Source organism: Bos indicus, chromosome 16 (assembly GCF_029378745.1).
Source record: "Bos indicus isolate NIAB-ARS_2022 breed Sahiwal x Tharparkar chromosome 16, NIAB-ARS_B.indTharparkar_mat_pri_1.0, whole genome shotgun sequence".
Lineage (NCBI taxonomy): Eukaryota > Metazoa > Chordata > Mammalia > Artiodactyla > Bovidae > Bos > Bos indicus.
This window is the reverse complement of record NC_091775.1, coordinates 72,414,723-72,437,893: the sequence shown is the minus strand read 5'-3', so window position 1 is coordinate 72,437,893 and position 23,171 is coordinate 72,414,723. Positions and strand designations below refer to the sequence as shown.

General features: G+C 44.6%; 1 protein-coding gene across 6 annotated transcripts in view; it reads right to left on the bottom strand.

The window, feature by feature from the left end:
- The window catches only part of LPGAT1 (lysophosphatidylglycerol acyltransferase 1), a 143,708-nt gene that overhangs the window by 80,933 nt on the left and 39,604 nt on the right, over positions 1-23,171 (bottom strand). Inside the window, exons 1-3 of one of the 6 annotated variants that reach the window (XM_070768630.1) lie at positions 4,575-4,737; positions 4,125-4,309; positions 2,954-3,218 (exon numbers count right to left, since the gene is read on the bottom strand). In XM_070768630.1, the coding sequence (XP_070624731.1) occupies positions 2,954-3,191 (238 nt within the window). In that variant the 5' untranslated portion in view covers positions 3,192-3,218; positions 4,125-4,309; positions 4,575-4,737. Of the gene's footprint in view, positions 1-2,953; positions 3,219-4,124; positions 4,310-4,574; positions 4,747-23,171 lie in introns of those variants that run through there. The other 5 variants (XM_070768631.1, XM_070768629.1, XM_070768627.1 and 2 more) reach the window with 5 other exon arrangements.

Below are 23,171 nucleotides of genomic sequence, written 5' to 3'. Positions count from 1 at the left end.
CAGAAATGGGCAGAGAGACCAGAAAATCCTTTTCCCTCTTCTGGGTCCACAGATAGTACTCCAGCTCTGAGAAGACAAATCAAGTACAAGAACATCTAGTTAAATTTTTAGACTTAACTAGTCTCACCATTCTCTATCCAAGAAGTGTGTTTGAGTTTAAAGGACTCATTTTTTGTGTGATATTTGCCTCAAATTAAAGGTCAATGTTATAAAACTTTAATAAATCTTCTTGTCTTCCCCAAAAGAAATCTGTTCAGAATTATGTTGAGAAAAACATTCTTTTATAAAGATAAAATGCACTTTTTCTAAGAAATAGGAAAAAGTCACACCTACTATTTATCAGCTCTATTCAATAGAACTTCCTGTGATGATGGAAACGTTCTATTATCTCCACTGTCTACTACAGTAGCCACCAGACACCTAGTACTGAGCACTTGGAATGTGGTTGGTGTGAATGAGAAACTGAGTTTTAAATTTATTTCATTTTAATTAATTTAAATAGTCAAATATGGCTGGCAGCTACTATATGGGGCAGTGTAGATTATATAATCAACATAAGTCTTCAGCAGCAAAGCTGAGTAATTCACTTACCTTAGACTGAATGTCACAACTTGAAAATTTGATATTCTATACCAATATTCAATTTTCAGTTTCCCAGTTAACAGTTAGCTAATTAACATTTAAGATTTCCTTAGAAGCGGTTTTTCAACAAAGTCTGGCAATTTTTATTTTAAAACATAAACATACTAGACACGCTGAGCAGCACTGCTTTGGCAATGCTCAATTTTCCAGGTGTGAAACTTAAAACTAGGGAAAGGGGAAGGTGAAAAAAAAACTCAGGCCCACCCTCTCCTTGATACAAAGGTAAGAAATGAAACATATAATCCAAACAAAGCCCAACACAACCCCCTTGTGGGTATATCTGCTCATCAACCCCTGCTTATGTTTGCTTCTTTAGACACAGTTGTGGCTTTAAACAAAAGTCACTCCTACATTTGTTTGACCTTGTCTGTGTTCTGTTATGACCAGACCCTTGAGAAGTAGTCTACCTATAGGAAGACTATTTAAAATGCACATACCAGGATATTCTATATTTAAATGAGACAAACCAATCAAATGGTCAAAAAGCAGTATCTTGAAGGAGAGCAGATGCTTCAGAGAGACTAAAATACGCAGAGCATGCCAAGACCACCTTCCAAGCAGGTGGCCAAAGAAACTGCATGGTTTTATAGGCAGCAAAGAAGAAACACTCCAAGAAAATATGCTTAAAAATTATACTGCAGCCTTGCTGTAGCCATAGCATAATTAACTTTAACTTCAGTCAGCACCACTACCCTCCTTACAATCTCAAGGTCAATGCCAAATTATTTTTTCCCAGCTTCTGATCATGCTAACACTTACACACAAATATTCCAAAAACACACACACAGGCACAAATGTTTCAGTAATTTCATTATTTTTAAGTAGAATGAACTTCTAGAACTTATATCTAGAAATACTATGAGCTCATTTAAAACAAGCAAACTTAAGTATACTGTGCAAAGAACAAACCAGTAGTACTGCATAGCATATTGGGGGAAGCTCAGACTCTACAGAGTAAAGCGATTCTATGACAGCAGTGCAGCACAGGTGAAAATTCAGCACCATAGAAAAAAATTCATTTTTACTTCGTTTTCTTTTCTCTCTTACTACTGCTGCTACCACCAGGTCCCCCCAAAGAGGACCAGAAGTTCACCTGCCATATCTAAAGACCACTGGAATTTCAACAAGATACATAACAAAGAAGCAATGCGTATACTATCCCTGGGGGTTCGGGTCTTGCAGAATAATAAATGGCATTGCCAGAAGGAGAAAAGGCTTCATCTGGGGCAACTAAGAGCACTCTAACCTAGCAAGAGACTGCCAGACTCCAAAAAAGCTGTGTGCTGTCAGTGCCCTTGTGTGTGTACATAAAATCTGCAGATGTCGCCTGGGCAGGAAAGAGGGAGACAGAAAATCTTAAGTGGGGATCTGCAGTGCTGTTCAACCCTAAAAGTACCCTGCTCACTCTTCCAAGATATGAGCTACAGACTCCACTGACCACAGCATCTATGGCACTATCTCTAAGGAGTTTATCAGTTATAAAATTCTATGATAAAGCCTCAATGTCCAAGACAAGGGCCAGAAACCTGAATGCTTTTCTCGTTATCCTACTTTTTAGAGGGAAATGTCAAATAAATATAATAGTACACAATTTTCACAACCAGGGCACAAGTTCTCAAAGCATGTAAGGCTTATAAGCAGAAAATAAACACTGCTTCTCAGTTCTTTAAAATTCACTTTAGAATAGCATTACGCTTGCAGAAATAAAAATCTATTAAAAGACACTCTGAAGATACATTAGCTTAACAGGGATAAACTTAATTTCTTACATTTAATATTCTAATATAAAATTATCTAGTAAACAAAGGAAACATACTTAACAGAAAAAAAGCCACCCTTTGCTTGGCTTCAAATGTGAACACAAGTACAATACACCATTAAATGAAAAAACTTTTATTAAACTATCTTAGCACAAATAGGGCTCAGTACTTTTTCTTAATGCCCAATGATTATGAGCTAAACATCTTACTTCTTCATTTTATAACCCCTGAAGTCCAATAAAACTCACTCTTACTCCTCTAGGACAGCTTACACTGACGGGTTTTAGTACATGTCAATCATTAAAAGCCATTATTTAAGGAATTTATCAGTATATAACTATGAAATGATACTTCTGAAAATATCATCCTTTCTAAATTAGGATTCTTAAAAAAAAAAAAAACCCTCAATAGAATTGTTCTCTGTGTTTACAATGGTCAAAGCATCTTCCACTTGAAGTGTAATACACATTTTTTTTAAAACATGGCTCCTGATTTAAGGCAAACGTTACACATTTTTAAATATGCATTTTAAAAACCGCTCATGCTCTTACCTGTATATCCAGCATACCATCCCCAAGAAGCCACCATTCCTAAAAGCCATTTGTACATCATTCCTTCAAGGTACCAGTAGCGCTTGCTGTCCAGCAGTCGAAGGGGCAGAAGCACGATTATATAGCAGAGGTAGGATGGAATCGCAACCAGGTTGTTGGCGACCATGAAGGCAAACCTCACCAGGGCTTTCACCAAGATCCAGCCCAGCCACGGAGCTTCTTCCAGAGTCACAGCCATTCTCACATCGAAGTCTGTCCTGTCTTGCTGAGGTGAAAAGAAAATTCATTTAAAAAGGAAAACGGAGTGAACACATCTAGACAGTCACTAATAGAGAAATCACCTCCAGCACAAAAACAAATGAAAAAAGGAAAGAAAAAATCGAGGATCTAAGCTTTTCCCCCTCGCTGTAGTACCTCAGCGATCCGTCCGGGAAATTCCAGAGGGGGACGGACAGCCAGCGGAGGAGGAGCCCCACAAGGTCAAGGGAGCTGTTCACGGAGGCACAGGCTACGTCCTAATATATTTAGCAACTGATAGCACTATTCCCACCAACTCCTCAGCGGCCGGCCCGCAACCGCGTGTCACTGCAGTCTCCGGTTGGACTTTGAGGAAGAAACAACACAGCGACCTGCCTCACACGCCTGCGGCAGCTCCCTAACTGACAGCAATGAAGAGAAGACTGAAGCGGGCACCTCTCGATCCAGACCGGGACCCTCACCACCACCCTTCTGCACTGATTCATCCTTTAAAACGGTCTCTCGCATTAGCCAAAAAAAAAAAAAAGAGTTACGCTAAAATGGTTCATTTGCGGCAAATCGGATCTGGCGTTCCTTTTTCCTTAGGTGTGTAGAGGAGGGTGGGGGGAAAGGAGGGGGGCCAGAAAAGCGGGCAAAAGGGTGAGCGGGTGAGAGGAAGAAAGTGGGCGATAATCAGGCGAAAAGGAGGAAGAACGGGAGTAGGGGGAGGGGAGCGGCGGCGGCAGCAGGAGGCGCAGAGCCGGGGATGACGAGCCCCGTCCGCGGCCGGAGCGCAGGGGAGCCGGGGGTGATGAAAGGAGCGGGGAAGAGGCGACCGCGGCGCTGCGGTCAGGGGGGCGGCTGGGGCCGGCCGCGGGGTCCGAGGTGTGGGAGGGGTCGGGGCCGCCGGTGTCGGCCCGCGCCCCGGGCTCACCTCAGCTGGCGCTGGCGGCGGGCGGTAGAGTGCGGGGACCGGCGGGGCCGGGGGTGGGCGGCCCGGGGCGCGGCGGCGGCGGCGGGTGTCCTCGGCCGGGGGGTCGCGGTCATGGACGCGGCGGCGGCGGCGGCCGAGGTGCGGCGCGAGCGGGCGCGAGGGCGCCCTACTCCCCTCGCGGCTGCCTGCGGACAGAGGGGACGGCGGGGACTCAGAGGCCGGACCTGTCACCGGGGCGGGTCCCAGGGAGGCGGGCGGATGCCCCGCGCCCCCGCCTCCTCCTTGGGGCCTACCGCGCCCTCGTCCCTCATGCCGCCGCCGCCGCCTCTTCCCCGGGCCACGCGACGACGACACCCGTTCCCCGCCTCCCCCCCACCCCACCCCACAGCGCCTCCCCGGGGCCCAGCCTGCGGCAGCCGCGGGGCCTGCACCCGCCGAGCCCGGACTCACCTCGGGCCGGCCCGGCCCCAGCCGGGGCTGCGGGAGCCAGAGGAGCCGGAAGACTGCATGGCCGGCGGAAGGAGGAGCGGCGCGGCCCGCACCCGGCCCCCGGCGGCGCCGAGACTCGGTCCCCGGGGCCTGGCCGCGTTTCGCCGGGACTCGCGGGGAGGGGCAGCGGGGAGGAAGCGGCGGGAGTCTACACTGCTGCAGAGCCGTCCCCAGAGCGCCCTCTAATGAAGGCGCGGCGGCCGTCGTCCGCCCGCCCGCTCGCGCCACCGCCGCCGGCGCCGGGGATCCCGCTGGCAGTGGGTCGAGGCCCTTGGGGCCCGCCCGGTCCTTAGGCTGGGACCTGGCTTAGCCCCGGACCGAGGAAGAGGGCCGCTCGGCAAGATCTAGCAACGAGCTCCAACCCTTCCACCACACGAGAGTGATTTGGTCCAGATTTAGAGCCGCTTTTCTGCCGAAACAGCGGTTTTTCATTGTGAGGGCTCTCTCTCTCCCCTTGACAAACCCGATCACTGCCCAGACTGGGAAACTGTCCTCCTCGAAGACTGAATGCCCTCTTTTCTTTCCTAATGAAACCCAGCTGCTCTCATGGCTTTTCTTCTGACTCTCTCCAGAGGATTAAGGTCTAGAGTTTAAAATCAATTCATGTTAAGTGCCAGAACTCTCGTTCCTGGAAAGCTCATGGAACATTAATGACAGTTCCAATGCCCCATCCATCCTCCTGCCCCCTACACCACCCCCACCCCAAAGAATCCAGTGGGAATGAGTGGTCTACACAGAGACACTAAAATTTGGTTAGTCAAAGAGGGAAAAGCAGGTAGGCAGTAACTGTCATTGAGCGAGTGCTCAAAAATTCATGTCCATAGGTACCCCTGGTCAGGGCTGGGTCATTCCCAAGATACTGTAGTTGCATTCTGTTTCAAAGGCTGGACCACCAGAAGAAAAATAGAGAAAGAGCCCAACGACCTCCCCACCTACACATTCTCATACTGTCTACTGCTGCTGCTGCTGCTGCTAAGTCCCTTCAGTCGTGTCCTACGACGCCATAGATGGCAGCCCACCAGGCTCCTCTGTCCCTGGGATTCTCCAGGCAAGAATACTGGAGTGGGTTGCCATTTCCTTCTCCAATGCATGCATGCATGCTAAGTCGCTTCAGTCGTGTCCGACTCTATGTGACCCTATGGACAGGAGCCCATCAGGCTCCTCTGTCCACAGGAGTCCCTAGGCAAGAATACAGGAGTGGGTTGCCATTTCCTTCTCCACATATGGCCTACTAATTTTCAGTATTAAAAAAAAAAAGTATAAAATCTTGTTATATCTCTTAATCACATTTGTAAATTGAGGAGGTGCACTTTTTTTTTTTTGGTGCCCTGCCATTATGGTGAACTGCCATATTTAAATCAGAATGCCACTTCCTCTTCCTACAAAATGTTTATCACTGTGTTTGCTTTGGACTTTCAATGACCTCTCTCTTTCTCTAGCTCCTCTTTGGCTCACAGGTGAAGGAAAGAAAATTCACCTTAGGGACATGTGAAAGAGTATTTCCTATTCCCTTGGGTGATGAGAAAATATGAAAGCACAGAGCCTGGCTGGAATAGTTGATTAGATTTCTTTCCATTTATTATTAATTTGTTTTTATTTATAGATGTTGTTTATTTCACCAATATTATATTCTAACTGTACAGGGCATAAAAAGGCACAGGCCATGTCAGATATCTTTCTGTATAAGTTCAAGTGATGAATAGCAATAGACAAGTTAAATATGATCTTTCTATTCTTTGTATCAATGTTTCCTTTGAGAATTTAGGTGCCAAGGTAATAGCATCTTAAAATAAATCTCATGAGAAAAATAATATATGTACTGTTTATTGATTGTTTAAAATATGTCATACTATTATTAAGTGGGTAAGATAGGTGAGACACATATTTCTTCTGAGACTCAAAAGTAAACTCCCCTAAGATTCCATTAGGTCCATCCCATTCAGCATTCTCCACATGCTGGCAAATGCTGGCTGACACCTGGGGAGACATAACCTACAATGTGATCTGTACCTGGTTCCTGGATTACAGAGCATCTGCCAGAGCTCCAGATACACCAGCACTTGCTGAGATGTAATTAGTATCAGTCAGTCATGCCCAGAAAAGGGCCAGAGGTTGGGGAGGACCTTTCACAGATCAGATCAGTCGCTCAGTCGTGTCTGACTCTTTGCGACCCCGTGAATCGCAGCACGCCAGGCCTCCCTGTCCATCACCAACTCCCGGAGTTCACTCAGACTCACGTCCATCGAGTCAGTGATGCCATCCAGCCATCTCATCCTCTGTCGTCCCCTTCTCCTCCTGCCCCCAATCCCTCCCAGCATCAGAGTCTTTTCCAATGAGTCAACTCTTCGCATGAGGTGGCCAAAGTACTGGAGTTTCAGCTTTAGCATCATTCCTTCCAAAGAAATCCCAGGGCTGATCTCCTTCAGAATGGATTGGTTGGATCTCCTTGCAGTCCAAGGGACTCTCAAGAGTCTTCTCCAACACCACAGTTCCAAAGCATCAATTCTTCAGCGCTCGGCCTTCTTCACAGTCCAAATCTCACATCCATACATGACCACAGGAAAAACCATAGCCTTGACTAGACGAACCTTTGTTGGCAAAGTAATGTCTCTGTTTTTGAATATGCTCTCTAGGTTGGTCATAACTTTCCTTCCAAGGAGTAAGCGTCTTTTAATTTCATGGCTGCACAGCAGGTGTCAAAGTTTAGCGTGCAAAAACATCACTTATGGTGCCTACCAAAAAGAGAGATTCTTGAACCTCATATGAGAAATATTTTCATACTCTAGGTTCAGAGGAGCTGGAGAACCTGCTTTTTAAAAAAAACAAAAAACCATAGGTGTTTCTAATGCAGGCAGAGTAGGCAGATCTTGCTTTAAGAAACTCTGACTGAGAAGGATCCTAAGATAATCACCCTTTCTTGACCTTTCATGATTTTAAATAATTCAATCATATCTGTTCTCATTGGTACTTTATATTGCATTGTAGGGCTGTGATATAAAATATCACAGACTGGGGAACTTAAACAACAGAAATTTATCTCTAGCACTTGCAAAGGCTGGAAATCACAGATCAAGGTGTCGGCAGGGTTTGTTTCTTCTGAAGCGTCTCACCTTGGCTTGTGGATGCCCATCTTCTTGTGTATTACCACAGTCATCTGTCTGTGCATGCAGGTATCTGGTGTCATTCTTGTGTCCCAGTCTCTTCTTTCAAGAACCCCAGTCCTTATCCTAGTCATGTTGGATTAGCACCCACCCTAATGACCCCATTTAATTTAATTACCTCTTTAAAGGCCCTGTCTCCAAATACAGCCAGGTTCAGAAGTACTGAAGGTTATGACTTCAATATATGAATTTTAGGGGGACAAGAGTCACCCATAACATCCTACTTCTACTCTTTGGTGGTGGTGGTTTAGTCACTAGGTCATGTCTGACTCTTGTGACCCCATGGAATATAGCCCACCAGGCTCCCCTGTCCATGGGATTCTCCAGGCAAGAATACTGGAGTGGGTTGCCATTTCCTTCTCCAGGGGATCTCCCTGACACAGGAATCGAACTTAGGTCTCCTGCATTGCAGACAGATTCTTTACAGTAGCTTTATGGGAGGGATGTGGAAACCCTAACCTTGATTATTTGAGCTGGTCCCCTCTTGACTGATTCCACTTCATTAGACTTATCTTGAAGCTAAGGATATAGAACAAGACATGGTGTTCCAGGTGTAGATATGCCCTGTTTTATTGCCCAGAGTGACTGAGAGGGCTTATCTTTTTAAAATTTTTGACCACAGTAGTGTGTTTAGCTTCCAGACAATTCAGTATCTACAATGGATAATTTGGGCTGGCTTCTTCAGGGAACAATTTCAGATGATGCTTATATTTATTTCTTGTATTTCATATTTCCTTTAAGATATATGTTTTGTATTCTCTTGAAAAGTGAAAGGGTTAGTCACTCAGTGGTGTCTGACTCTTTGCAACCCCACGGACTGTAGCCCACCAGGCTCCCCTGTCCATGGGATTCTCCAGGCAAGAATACTGGAGTGGGTTGCTATTTCCTCCTCCAGGGGATCTTCCCAAACCAGGAATTAAGCCTGGGTCTGTATTCTCTTACCCTACATATAATACTTCCCTCTGGCCTACATTTTTTTCTCCACCATATTTCAACTTACTGATGCAGCCTCCTGAGATGTTTCTGTAGGTTATTTCCACAATACCACAGGCAAACAGGTGTGTAAAGGCTCTGAACAACTGTAACAAGAAGATTGGGATGACCAGTTCTTCAGGACAGAAGATCTGTAGAAAGCAGGGACTTTCTTCAAAGATTAACTAGCCTCCAGTCCCCTCTCTAACTACCTTAGAGCTGGCTTTATCAAAACACAAACATAAATTGAGAATTTTACAACCTTTCTATATAGTACAGCCCAATAGGGGAAAAAGGAAAACATAGAGACCCCACCCTATAGCCACAGGAGTTACAGTTTCAGTTTCAAAACTCACATTTGAACCACAAGAGGATGATCCTTTGAAAGAGAAGTATGACTTCCTACATTTCCAGGAGTCTCCAGACATTTTAAAATGATTTAACCATGACACCCAAGAAGGTTTAATTCCATCCATCTGGTCCACATGCACACAGCAAATTAGGTTATAACCAAGGAGGGGCTCCCTTGGGCTGAAGAATCCTTCTGGGCCCTCTCTTTTTCCTGGTGGCAATTAAAAAAACATTTCAGCTACCTGTGACAGTTTGTGCACTAAAGCTCCACTGAACCATTTCTCTCTAGGGTAAACCCAACCAGCAGCTCATAAACATTCAATGACTTGACAAAGGCCCCCCCACACATACACATCACTAGGCACAGTTGCAACCTAGAAATTAGCCTCTAAGACAGTCATACAGTCTGAGCGTTGTCAGATTTAACTTCAGACAAAAAGGGAGATACATACGTATCGTGAAAAGGAAAGTGAAGCTTGAAAGGGTTAGTCGCTCAGTGATGTCTGACTCTTTGTGACCCTATGGACTGTAGCCTGACAGGCTGCTCTGTCCATGGGATTTCCCAGACAAGAATAGGAGTGGGTTGCCATGCCCTTTTCCAGAGGATCTTCCGAACCCAGGGATCGAAGCTGGGTCTCCTGCATTGCAGGCAGATTCTTTACCATCTGAGCTACCAGGGAAGCCTGGCACGTATATATCTGCTGCTGCTGCTGCTAAGTCGCTTCAGTTGTGTCTGACTCTGTGCAACCCCATAGACGGCAGCCCATCAGGCTCCCCGTCCCTGGGATTCTCCAGGCCAAAAATAAATATGAAATACACTGTATATAATTTTTCTTCTATATTAGTATCCATAATCATTTTACATGAAGTATGTTAGGGCTTGTAACCTTAACATTTTTTAGATAAGTCTTGACAGCAGCCTTATTTAAGCCATTTCAGCAACTCTTTTTATTAACAAGATTGACTTTAAACAATACTGTGAAGTAAACAATTCTCTTTTCCTTCCTATGTCCCTCTCCTCTTCGACTAATTTCCTTTTCCCCTCTTGATACTGAAACGGTCCCTAGTTTCCAGGGGGCACTGAAGACCCCATCTAAGAACCTCACCCCCAACAGACAACACTCTAAGCTAGAACCTATTTTCTCACCTGTCCAACATTGCATTTCAGCCCTGTCTTTCTTGCCTAATGGGGTAAACTAATCCCTGCTGAGTTGCTAATGGCTGAAACCCACAGTCCCTCTTCCTAAAGTATTAACGTTTTAAAAAGGACTTCCTAATGAGGTGGATGAAACTGGAGCCTATTATACAGAGTGAAGTAAGCCAGAAAGAAAAACACCAATACAGTATACTAACGCATATATATGGAATTTAGAAAGATGGTAACGATAACCCTGTATACGAGACAGCAAAAGAGACACTGATGTATAGAACAGTCTTTTGGACTCTGTGGGAGAGGGAGAGGGTGGGATGATTTGGGAGAATGGCCCTGAAATATGTATAATATCATATATGAAACGAGTCGCCAGTCCAGATTCGATGCACAATACTGGATGCTTGGGGCTGGTGCACTGGGACGACCCAGAGGGATGGTACAGGGAGGGAGGAGGGAGGAGGGTTCAGGATGGGGAACACATGTATGCCTGTGGCGGATTCATTTTGATATATGGCAGAACCAATACAATATTGTAAAGTTTAAAAATAAAATAAAATTAAAAAAAAAAATAAAAAATAAAAAGGACTTCCTTAAAAGCATTTCTACTGGTAGATTCCCAGGTTCTATTGTGGAGAAGTATTCCTGTAAGATATTTTGGAGGGTCTATTTCAGCAAGTTCCTAGCTGACAGAAGCTATAAAACCATGTAGTACCCGTAAGAATAAGACAAATCCAAATTTAAAATTGGCTTTTCCTAACATAAGAACTGAAATAACTTGATATTCATGATTATGTTACAGTAGTAATAATAGTTGACATTTATTAATCACTTTCAACACTGCCAGCCCTGTTCTCAGTGCTTGCTTTCCAGGCATCAAATCATTCATTCTTCACAAAGACCTTATGAGGACCATATTGTCACCCACATTTTCAGTTCAGTTCAGTGGCTCAGTCGTTTCCGACTCTTTGCAACTCCATGGACTGCAGCAGTCCAGGCCTCCCTGTCCATCACCAACTCCCGGAGTTTATTCAAACTCATGTCCATCGAGTTGGTGATGCCATCCAACCATCTCATCCTCTGTCATCCCCTTCTCCTCCTGCCTCAATCTTTCCCAACGTCAGGTTCTTTTCAAATGAGTCAGTTCTTTGCATCAAGTGGCCAAAGTATTGGAGTTTCAGCTGCAACATCAGTCCTTCCACTGAATATTCAGGACTGATTTCCTTTAGGATAGACTGGTTGGATCTCCTTGCCATCCAAGGGCGAGTCTCGTCCAACGCCACAGTTTAAAAGCATCAGTTCTTTGGCACTCAGCTTTCCTTATAGTCCAACTCTCACAACCATACATGACTACTGGAAAAACCATAGCTTTGACGAGATGGATCTTTGTTGGCAAAGTAATGTCTCTGCTTTTTAATATGCTATCTAGGTTGGTCATAACTTTTTTTCCAAGGAGCAAGCGTCTTTTAATTTCATGGTTGCAGTCACCATCTGCAGGGACTTTGGAGCCCAAAAAAATAAAGCCGCTGTTTCCACTGTTTCCCCATCTATTTCCCATGAAGTGATGGGACCAGATGCCATGATCTTAGTTTTCTGAATGTTGAGTTTTAAGCCAACTTTTTCACTCTCCTCTTTCACTTTCATCAAGAGGCTCTTTAGTTCTTCTTTACTTTCTGCCATAAGGGTGAAGTCTTCTGCGTATCTGAGGTTATTGATATTTCTCCTGGCAATCTTGATTCCAGCTTGTGCTTCCTCCAGCCCAGCATTTCTCATGATGTACTCTGCATGTAAGTTAAATAAGCAGGGTAACAATATACAGCCTTGATGTACTTCTTTTCCTATTTGGAACCAGTCTGTTGTTCCATGTCCACTTCTAACTGTTGCTTCTTGACCTGCATACAGATTTCTCAGGAGGCAGGTCAGGTGGTCTGGTATTCCCATCTCTTTCAGAATTTTCCAGAGTTTGTTGTGATCCACACAGTCAAAGGCTTTGGCATAGTCAATAAAGCAGAAGTAGATGTTTTTCTGAAACTCTCTTGATTTTTCAATGATCCAGTAGATGTTGGCAATTTGATTTCTGGTTCCTCTGCATTTTCTAAATCCAGCTTGAACATCTGGAAGTTCACGGTTCAAGTACTGTTGAAGCCTGGCTTGGAGAATTTTCAGCATTACTTTGCCAGCATGTGAGATGAGATCAATTGTGCAGTAGTTTGAGCATTCCAAAGGCATTGCCTTTCTTTAGGATTGGAAAGAAAACTGACCTTTTCCAGTCCTGTGGCCACTGCTGAGTTTTCCAAATTTGCATATTGGAAATTGTGGCATATTGAGTGCAAGACTTTCACAGAATCATCTTTTAGGATTTGAAATAGCTCAACTGGAATTTCATGACCTCCACTAACTTTGTTTGTAACGATGCTTCCTAAGGCCCACTTGACTTCACATTCCAGGATGTCTGGCTCTAGGTGAGTGATCACACCATCGTGATTATCTGGGTCATGAAGGTCTTTTTTGTACAGTTCTTCTGTGTATTCTTGCCACCTCTTCTTAATATCTTCTGCTTCTGTTAGGTCCATACCATTTTTGTCCTTTATTGTGCCCATCTTTGCATGAAATTTTCCCTTGGTATCTCTAATTTTCTTGAAGAGATCTCTAGTCTTTCCCATTCTAGTGTTTTCTTCTATTTCTTTGCATTGATCACTGAGGAAGGCTTTCTTATCTCTCCTTGCTATTCTTTGGAACTTTGCACTCAAATGGGTATATCTTTCCTTTTCTCCTTTGCCTTTCACTTCTCTTCTTTTCATAGCTGTTTGTAAGGCCTCCTCAGATAACCATTTTGCCTTTTTGCATTTCTTTTTCTTGGTGTTGGTTTTGATCATTGTCTCCTGTACAATGTCACGCTGGAGCGACTATGAGGAGATACCGCACGGCCAAGGGCAGAGAAGTGAAGCCCCAGCAAGATGGTAGGTGCTGGAGCGGTGGCTGTGTGGCGCTGGAGTGACTTTGAGGAGATACCCCACGTTCAAGGGCAAAGGAGAAGCCCCAGCAAGATTGGAGGAGGGGTGAAATTGCATTTAGAATCAAACCCCATACCCACCAGAGATGCTCAGAGGGCTCAAAAATACCTTGTGCACACCAGGACCCAGAGATCCCACAGAGACTGAGACAGAACTGTGTTTAGGTGTCTCCTGAGGAGGTACGGGTCAGCAGTGGCCTGCTGCAGGGACAGGGGCCCTGGGTACAGCAGACCTGTGTATGGCATAAGCCCTCTTAGAGGAGATTGCCATTAACCCCACAATAGAGGGGCTGGAACTTACACAGGACTAGGGAAACAGACTCCTGGAGGGCACAAACAGAACCATGTGCGTACCAGGACCCAGGAGAAAGGAGCAGTGACCCCACAAGAGAGTGACCCAGACTTGCCCATGAGTGTCCGGGAGTCTCTGGGGAGGCATGGGTTGGCAGTGGCCTGCTGCACGGTCGGGGGCACTGAATGCAGCAGTGCATCATGGAACCTTTTGAAGGAGGTCCCCATTATCCTCATTACCTCCACCATAGTTTGACCTCAGGTCAAACAACAGGGAGGGAACACAGCTCTGCCCATCGACATAAAATTGGATTAAAGATTTACTGAACATGGCCCCACCCATCAGAACAAGACCCAGTTTCCCCCTCAGTCAGTCTCTCCCATCAGGAAGCTTCCATAAGCCTCTTATCTTTCTCCATCAGAGGGCAGACAGACTGAAAACCACAATCACAGAAAACTAACCAATCTGATCACAGCCTTGTCTAACTCAGTGAAACTATGAGCCATGCGGTGTAGGGCCACCCAAGACGGACAGGTCATGGTGGAGAGTTCTGACAAAGCGTGGTCCACTGGAGGAGGGAATGGCAAGCCACTTCAGTATTCTTGCTTGAGAACCCCATGAACACTCACGTTTTACAGGTGGGGAAATTAAGCATTCGGTCCCAGGTCACTTAGGCAGCAAGTGGCGGGGTTGCAACTCAATTCCCAGTTCTCAGACTCCATTGCCTTGACCACACTCTACAGTGCCTCTCTAGGAGAGGCTGGTAGAAAAGTTGTTCTCCACCGAGAGTGTGAGAGAAAGAGAGACAGTGACAGGAAGTTTCAGAAGATGCTACGCTTCTCTAGCCTCATCTCTTATCATTCCCTTCTCACACCTTCCCCTCCCTCATAGTGTGGCCACACCAAAGTGCTCACCATCTTGAAAGAATGCACTGTGCAGCTTCACACATACAAACTCATGCATTTTTTTTGTTAGTTTGCTTGTTTGTTTATGCTTTTCCCTTCTCTGTGTCTTTCTGATCCTATTCATCCCTTGTGGTCCAGCTAAAATATCCAAGGATCCACGACCCCATCCCCACCCCCAGAATTCATTCTCCCTCTGTGTCCATTCTTATATCCCAGTGCCTATCATATTGTAACAGGCTAGGATATTTTATATTTTAGGTTGTCTGTTGAGAATAGAGGTTCCATATCACCTGTCTCATTATTTTTTTTCCCAATGTCTAGCTTATTGTCTTACATTTGGCAGGAAAAAATTTTTTGAATTCAATGTTTATTTAATCTATTCAGACTGAATCATTTCATTTTTTTAGGTTAACTGGATATCTTGAATGGTGACATCATCATCATCCTCACCCAAACCATAGCCAGAAGAAATAAATGTTGCTAATACTTCATCTTAAGATGTGTTTCAACTTTTAAAAATGATTGTTTCAGTAACTAGAAGCACCTCAGGTGAATCACTAATTGTACAAAATAATATTGCCCCTTTTAATATTAATATCTTCCTCCATTCTCAAGCTGTTCCCTACTCCCAATCAATCCTGGAAGATGTGGTTGTACTATTTTTCTTAAAGTGAAAGTGAAAGTCACTTAGCCATGTCTGACTCTATGGAACCCCGTGGACTATACAGTCCGTGGGATTCTCCAGGCCAGAATACTGGAGTGGGTAGCCTTTCTCTTCTCCAGGGGGTCTTCCCAACCCAGGGGTCGAACCCAGGTCTCCCTCATTGCAGGTGGATTCTTTACCAGCTGAGCCATTTACCAGGGAAGTCCATTTTTCTTAAAGTTCCATTTTTAACATTTTATTTTCCTGCTCAAGTTTTGCCATTGTTTTTCCATGTCCTAGCAAACCAAGGGTGAATGTCTCTGGTTTACTTCAGGACCTTAGCATCCAATTTCTCACTCGTTATCCCGGAGCCTATCAACCAATGGCCATGCATGCTGCTGTGTCTCAGTGGGGTTCCCACAGCAGAACCTAGCACTCTAGGGTAGCAGACTGATGACCTCCATTTTCAATGAGGGCCACGAAATTAAAGACTGGCAATCATTGTCAAATTCTACTTCAGTTCTCATTTACTTCCCAAACAGCCTCCTCTCCCTTTAAACAAACACATTCCATACTTTTGCTTTGGCTGTTCCTGTACCTGGAACATCATCCTTCTTTCTCTCTGACCATCTTTTTACAACCACTGGAAGCCCACCTTCTTGTCCAGAGTCCCTTGGCACTCCAGAGTCACTCCTCTGGATAACTACTGCATTGATAGAGAGTGAACACAGTTTTGATTTCCTGATTTGCTCTCACACATCCCTTCTGCATGCTTGTTGATGTGAGTAGCCACAACTAACCGCCTGGTTCTGAGCCTGCAGTACAAGGTGATCTTGACATATCAACTGAACACATTGAGAAGTTCCGGTCCACAGTTTCAGGGTACCCCATTCAAACTGCAGAAGTCCCATCTCCTCCTTCTCACTTCTTTATCTGCTAGCCCTTAGCAACTTGATCCTTTCAATCACCCTGTCCTTCCAGGCTCCATCCCCCAGTTTAAAGCTAAATCTTACTTCACTCTCTAGCCTCTCAGAAAAGTTAGCTCTTTTCAGGGCTGTGGATTCCCCTTCGTTTCCAGACAAAACTGCTATCTATAAATTCCAGCTTGGCAGTTTCCCTAAACTGTGTCCACAACATTTCCCAGCACTGACTTCTTTCTGGAAAGAGTACCCTGACTAACTGCTTTGAACTCACTTCTTCTCCTTTTGCTCTGCTCTCATTTTTATCCTCAGGAGACCCTATGGAATCTCATATCTCAAGCTTTCTTTCACAATTCCCTGTCCTGCCACTGTCAACAGACTCTGAGCTCGGCTGGAAGCTTTTAGTTCACAAGTATCCTGTGTTTCTGGGTTTCTCCACAAATATAAAAAGAAAACCAAACAACAAACCACTGCAGCATCTTTGTTCTGGTGTCGGGATGGTGAAACTCAGTGACGTTTGATAAGGAAGAGAAATTCCCCGTTTCCTGTGGAAAAGGAACACAGGATAATTCCACTTATGAACAGAGGAAAGAAGGTGTGAAGAAGTTACATGGCTTGTTCATCCCAGAGTGTATCACAAACAGAACTGCTATGGTCTTAAGGTGACCAGTACCTCCCAGTTTACCCAGGACTTTCATCATTCTAGCACTCAAAGCCCCACAGCCCAGGAAACTACTCAGTCTTGGCCAATAGTTGGTGATCCTCTATGGCATCTGGGTCCCCGTGCAGCCCCTAAGCCAGGTTGCAGAGGTCCAGCTTCCCCATGCAACCCACCTTTCCTCTGCCACCCCTGCTCCTGGGCAACTTGATACGTTAAAAGTCAACAAGCTTTCAGAGTTGATAGTGTGTTTAGGGTTTCCTCTAATGTGTATCATCTGTCCTTTATCTAGGTTAAATTTCCCCTCTTATCCAAGCCTTCAGCAGTGCAGCTTGGCTCTTTCCAAAGTTTTCAACAGCTTAAATCATAGGAGGTTGGAGCAGAAATCTCCACCCTGCTCCTTTTCAAACTGTGTGTTTAAGGATGATTTTTCATCTTGAGGACTGAGCCTGTTGCCTGAGACTCTCTTGTAATGAAAACCACGCCATTTTGCATTTCCCCAGTGCCATATGGTCAACAGAGAGCTCTCCCTGTCTCTGTCTCTCTCTCTCACACACACAGACACACACACCTTGCTGGGTATTACCGATAACCCCCTGAGGTAGGCAGGTACTTACTGGTTGAAAGAGGTAAGAAGGGTAAGGAAAGAATTTCTTTACAACTGGTTTTCTTTTGAAATGTCTTCAAGAAACAGTTTATAAAACATGCTTTCAAAGGCTTTGTTTCTTTTAATTTCTGTCTTCAAAGCATAAACTGAAGTGGAGATCTAAATTATTAGGAATCAGCTGCTGGTAACCACACAGCCTGGAGAAACTCCGGAGTGGGGCTGGGGGGATCCCAGCTCCTCCCTCCCAGCCATCCCAGGTCCTGGAGGGAGAGAGGGTCCCACTCAGGAAGGGCCCACCCTCCATCACCCCACATTCTGGCAGGCCCTGCCTCCCTACCTCCTCTCACCCAGAATATTATTTCTATGGGGAAAGGCTCATGTACATTCTCTTGAAATAGAACCTGATTGTCAATTGGGAACCATCAACAGAGTCCCTCATCCCTTGGTTTACTATTATAAGGTCTTCTAGGCACAAGCTCTCATTTCAAGAACTGTGAATTAAACAAGCCTTCGGGCGAGACTTCCCTGCTGATCCAGAGGTTGAGAATCTGCCTTCCAATGCAGGGGACTCGGGTTCCCTGGGCAGGGATCTAAGACCCCACATGCTGCCAGGCACCTAAACCAGGGTTCCTGCAGCTACTGGGCTCACACATTCTGGAGCCAGTGCTCCATAGCTAGGGAAAGCCCTCGCCCCGGGGTGAAGACCCAGCAGAGCCCAAAGAAAAACAGAAACAAAGGAAACCACAACAAGGCTGTGGGCAAAGGGTGAGGCTAGAAACGCTGCCTCTTAACGTGTGGGATTTTGAAAGTCTGCAGCCTTTCACGGTGTTGTAGTTCTATAGTTTAAGCTCTTACATGAGGTTTTGGTAATGTTTCAGCACTCCACGTCATGTTGAACTGAATGACTTTCTTTCAAAAACGTACCTGCTCTATTTCAGTGTTTTTAAATGTGCCTAATCATCAGAATCATCTGCAGGTCTTTTTAATTTGAGACTTTAGTGTATATAATCATCTTCTGGTGAGTCTGTTAAAATGCAGATTCCCGGGCCTCCTCCCTGAGATTCGGATTCAGGGGGTCTGGGGCAGGGCCTGGGGATCTTCAGAGTTAAAAAGCTCCTTCAGGTGATCTGAGGCAGGTGCTCTGAAGAGCACTATAGCCTTACTATTTCCTGTGTGGGCTGCCAACGTCAGTGTCACCTGGGATGGATTAGAAATGCAAAGTCTCAGGCAGCACCCTGGTCTTCTGAAGCAGGATCTGCATTTTAATAAGATCCTCAGGTGGCTTGTGTGTACACAAGGTCTGATAAGCAGTGCCCTACAATACAACTAACACCATCGCATCAACCCAAAATCTGAAAGCAAGTGAGAGCTATCAGTGAACAACCTGGAACAAGCTTTCTTTTCCATGGGGGCCTTTAATGTGTACTCAACAAATATTCATCGGACGGATATGTTTTCATGGAAGAGGGACCATGGAAGTCTCGTTGTGCAAACTACCTTGCGTTGCCACAATCCTGAATAAGCCAGAAGTCTAGATAAGGGTTAAAAGTATACAAACATGATCATTTTATATATTTTGGGAAGCCCCCATTAACCAACGGGTATTTACTTATTAGGTGTTTTCCAGTGCCCAGAATTTTGCTTCTCCCATTCTATTTGGGAGAAAGAAAGATAATACAGGGAAGACTTATAGAAGATAATGAAATGCCTTGATGCTGTGTATATGGGCATTTGATGTTGGCAATTGGAGTTCTAAGAAAGGGGAAGCATACTGACTGGAGGAATCAGTAGAGCCTCCATGGAGGAGGAGTGAGCAGGCTGGTAAAGTGTGGTGGGTGTTATGGAAGTTGACAGGAGGCCTTCCCAAGGAGGAGAGAGAGCAAAGAGAGTAAAACTTAAAATGAGCTTGACTTGTCTGAGAGACAGAGAAATAAACAGTCCTATTGTGGCAAAAGTTGAAGGGCAATGAAGAACAGAAAACAAAAAGGTTATGTAGGATGAAACTAAGGGCTTCCCAGGTGGCCCTAGTGGTAAAGAATCCAGCTGCCAATGCAGGAGACGCAAGAGACACAGGTTCGATCCTTGGGTCGAGAATATCCCCTGGAGGAGGGCATGGCAACCTACTCCAGTATTCTTGCCTGGAGAATCCCATAGACAGAGGAGCCTGGTGAGCTACAGTCCACAGGATCACAAAGAGTCAGACACGACTGAAGTGACAGTATATTGTATAATTAGGATGAAACTAAATTGTAGGTGTATGAAGGTCAGAAGTAGAATTGCTACAGCATGTGTTTGGACAATGCTTATTTTTCCCAATCCATTCTCTCTTTCTTCTTGATAAGATTTTTTAAAAATTGTAGTATAGTTGACTAAGGGCTTCCCTGATGGCTCGGAGATAAAGAACCCACCTGCCAACGCAGGAGATGTGGGTTCAATCCCTGGGTCAAAGATCCCTTGAAGAAAGAAATAGCAACTCACTCCAGTTTTCTTGCCTGGAAATCCCATGGACAAAGGAGCTTTGTGGGCTACAGTCCACGGGGTTGCAAAAGAGTAGGAAACAACTTGAGCAACTAAACAATAGCAATAGATGACTAAGGGGATTTTTTTAAGTTGGTTACATAGCCAACCAAGACAAAGACTACACATCCCAGCCTCCTTTACAGAGCAGTGTGATCATATGACTTTTTGTCCAATGAGATATAAACAAAAGCGTATGTGTCAGCTGTGACCTCTCTAAGTACTTTTAAAGGATGGGGGCACACCCTTTTTGACATCTTCCACTTTCTCGGTAACTAAAGAGGGATGAGGATAACTGGAGCTCAAGTAACCATTTTGGACCGGAAAGTGAAATTCACAAGCTAACGTGGACAAACAGGGACACAGGAGGAGTCTGGGTCCCTTAAGAGCAGACCACGCTAACCCCAGGCTGCTTTCCTCTGGTCTCTTTAATATCAGGAAGATGTAATTTTATATCTTCCTTAAGTCACTAACATTATATTTTGGCTTTTCTGTCACGCACAGACAAACCTAATTCAAATTCATAAAACACGTACTTGAAAGCCAAAAATGCAAGCACTTATGCATCAGGCACCATCCTTGTTCCAGGTCACCAGCCCTCTGACCCTAATAGATTATTACCTAATCTCCCCAAGCCTTTGTCTTCTCACACGTAAAATAGGGAAAACATTTCTCAAGGGTGGTTGTGAGGAGCAAATTAGATTAACTATATAAAGTATCTAGTGCAGAGCTGGTGTATAGCACACTCTTAATAACTGTACTCCTTCTAATTATACACAGGGACACAGCAACAGATCACTATGGGACACAGCGGATGTAGAAATTCAGAGGTTGTCTGTATCTAGAGGATCCGCACGGCAGTAGTGGGCTTCACGTTTGCAAGGTGGATAGACTAAAAGCAGGAAAACGCTTCAGAAGTACCCCATGGCATTAGCAGTGGAAAAGAAGCAGATATTGAATGAGCCCCTTTTCTGTCCCAGGCACATTCTAGGAGTTAAAATTACAATGAAAAACAAAAGCACACATCTTCTTAACACTCACAGAGTTTACAGCCCGTGAGTCAGACATTAAACTATAATGATTAATCGTATGACCATGTTAGTACTATGGAGGAAAGAAGGAGAATGTTCTGAGAGCTTGTGTTAGAGACACTTAGAGTGACGTAGGATTCCACTGAGATATGAAGGATGAACCTGAGTTAACTAAGTGAAAGGAACAGAAGGTACAGCACCTGCAGGGAATTGAAAGGCAAAGGCCCTGAGATGGAAAGGAGCAGGATAAGTTCTCATAAATAAGATAAAACCAGTGTACCTGAAGTGGAGAGCCCATAGGGGAGCCCAGTATGAGACGAGCTGGAGAGGAAGGCAGGAGACAGGTCCTGCAGGACCTTGGAGACCATCATAAAGGGTTCTGTCCTAAAGAAGATTGGCTGCCGGCCATCCTAGGATGACGAACCATACCAATTTGTCTGGGACTGAGGGATATGAGACTTTCAGTGCTAAAACTAAAACATTTCAGTGCTAAAACTAGCACATTTCTGGGCAAACCAAGGGGCTGGTCACCTTAGTGACCTAATTTTTTTCTAAAGACCACAGTCTGGCTGCCGTGTGGAAAACCGAGTGTAGGAGTTCAGGAATGGAATTAGGATAACTGTCAGGACATGGTGAGAGGTTGGAAATGCTATTCCAAAACCACATGAATTAACTCAAATATAACGATGGTATCTGGACTCCCAACCCCACATAGGAACTACTTTGATTGTATTCGTCTAAGCACTGAAATACTAGGGTAGACCCAAGAGGACATCACCTTAGCCAAAGTACAAACTATCCGGTCTAATCCTTGGTTTCAAGAATTATGGCTAATTAGCCTGCTACCTTTAGGCAAAGATCATTTAAATCACATTAGACCAAAGTGTTCCCCAAGGAAAACAATCTTTCTTTTTTCCCCAATAGCCCGACAATTACACCTAACTGCAAAAGAAAGCAGGAATTCTTTCAACTCCTCTGAAATACTTTTCCTCCTGCTAGAAAGTGGTACAGTAGTTACCAGGAGCTACTGATCTAGGTTTTATTGGTATAAGAACTGTGTTTTTGATAATATTTCCAAAGAATCATTTGCTTCTGTCTTGTTTCTTAACCCATGTTTCTAAACTGTTGTGGCAATTTTTTAAAAAAATTTATTGGAACACAGCTCCTCCCACCCTACCCGATTATATTTTGTCTGTAGTTGCTTTCATGCTATAATTGCAGAGTTAAGTGGTTGTTTTTTATTATTTATTTACTTTTGACCACACCATGTGGCTTTCAGGATCTTAGTTCCCTGACTGGGATTAAACCCCAGCTCCTGGCATTGGAAGCTGAGTCCTAAACACTAGACCACCAGGGAACTCCCAGGGAATTATTATTATTGTTAATTATTATTATATAATTCCCAGACAATTATTATAATTGTCACTGTAGTTTAATGATAATTTTAACATTCTTTGCAAAATGTACTACCTTTTTAGTAGGAATAACAAACAGTATGTATAACTTAATTACTGCTTCTTTTTTGCACCATAAAACTAATCAATAGCTTAGGAAATGAAAGATTAGGATTCTGAGCCAAGCAAACAATGATGAAAAAAGCTTGATGTTGTAGAATCAAAATTTGCACTTAAATATAGATATGTTTTTTTTTCCATTTATATTTAATTTAAAGTTTCTAAAAACCTGCAAGAACTCAAAGGTCCGTCTAGTCAAGGCTATGATTTTTCCAGTGGTCATATGGATGTGAGAATTGGACTGTGAAGAAAGCTGAGTGTCAAAGAACTGATGTTTTTGAACTGTGGTGTTGGAGAAGACTCATGAGAGTCCCTTGGACTGCAAGGAGATCCAACCAGTCCATCCTAAAGGAGATCAGTCCTGGGTGTTCACTGGAAGGACTGATGCCAAAGCTGAAACTCCAATACTTTGGCCACCTCATTTGAAGAGTTGACTCATTGGAAAAGACCCTGATGCAGGGAGGGATTGGGGGCAGGAGGAGCAGGGGACGACAGAGGATGAGATGGCTGGATGGCAGCACCGACTCGAAGGACATGAGTCTGAGTAAACTCTGGGAGTTGGTGATGGACAGGGAGGCCTGCTGCTACTGCTGGTAAGTCACTTCAGTCATGCCTGGTGTGCTGCAATTCATGGGGTCGCAAAGAGTCGGACACAACTGAGCGACTGAACTGAAACTAGAACTGGACACCTATGCTGCTGCTGCTGCTGTTAAGTCACTTCAGTCGTGTCCAACTCTGTGTGACCCCATAGATGGCAGCCCACCAGGCTCCCCAATCCCTGGGATTCTCCAGGCAAGAACACTGGAGTGGGTTTTACACCTATA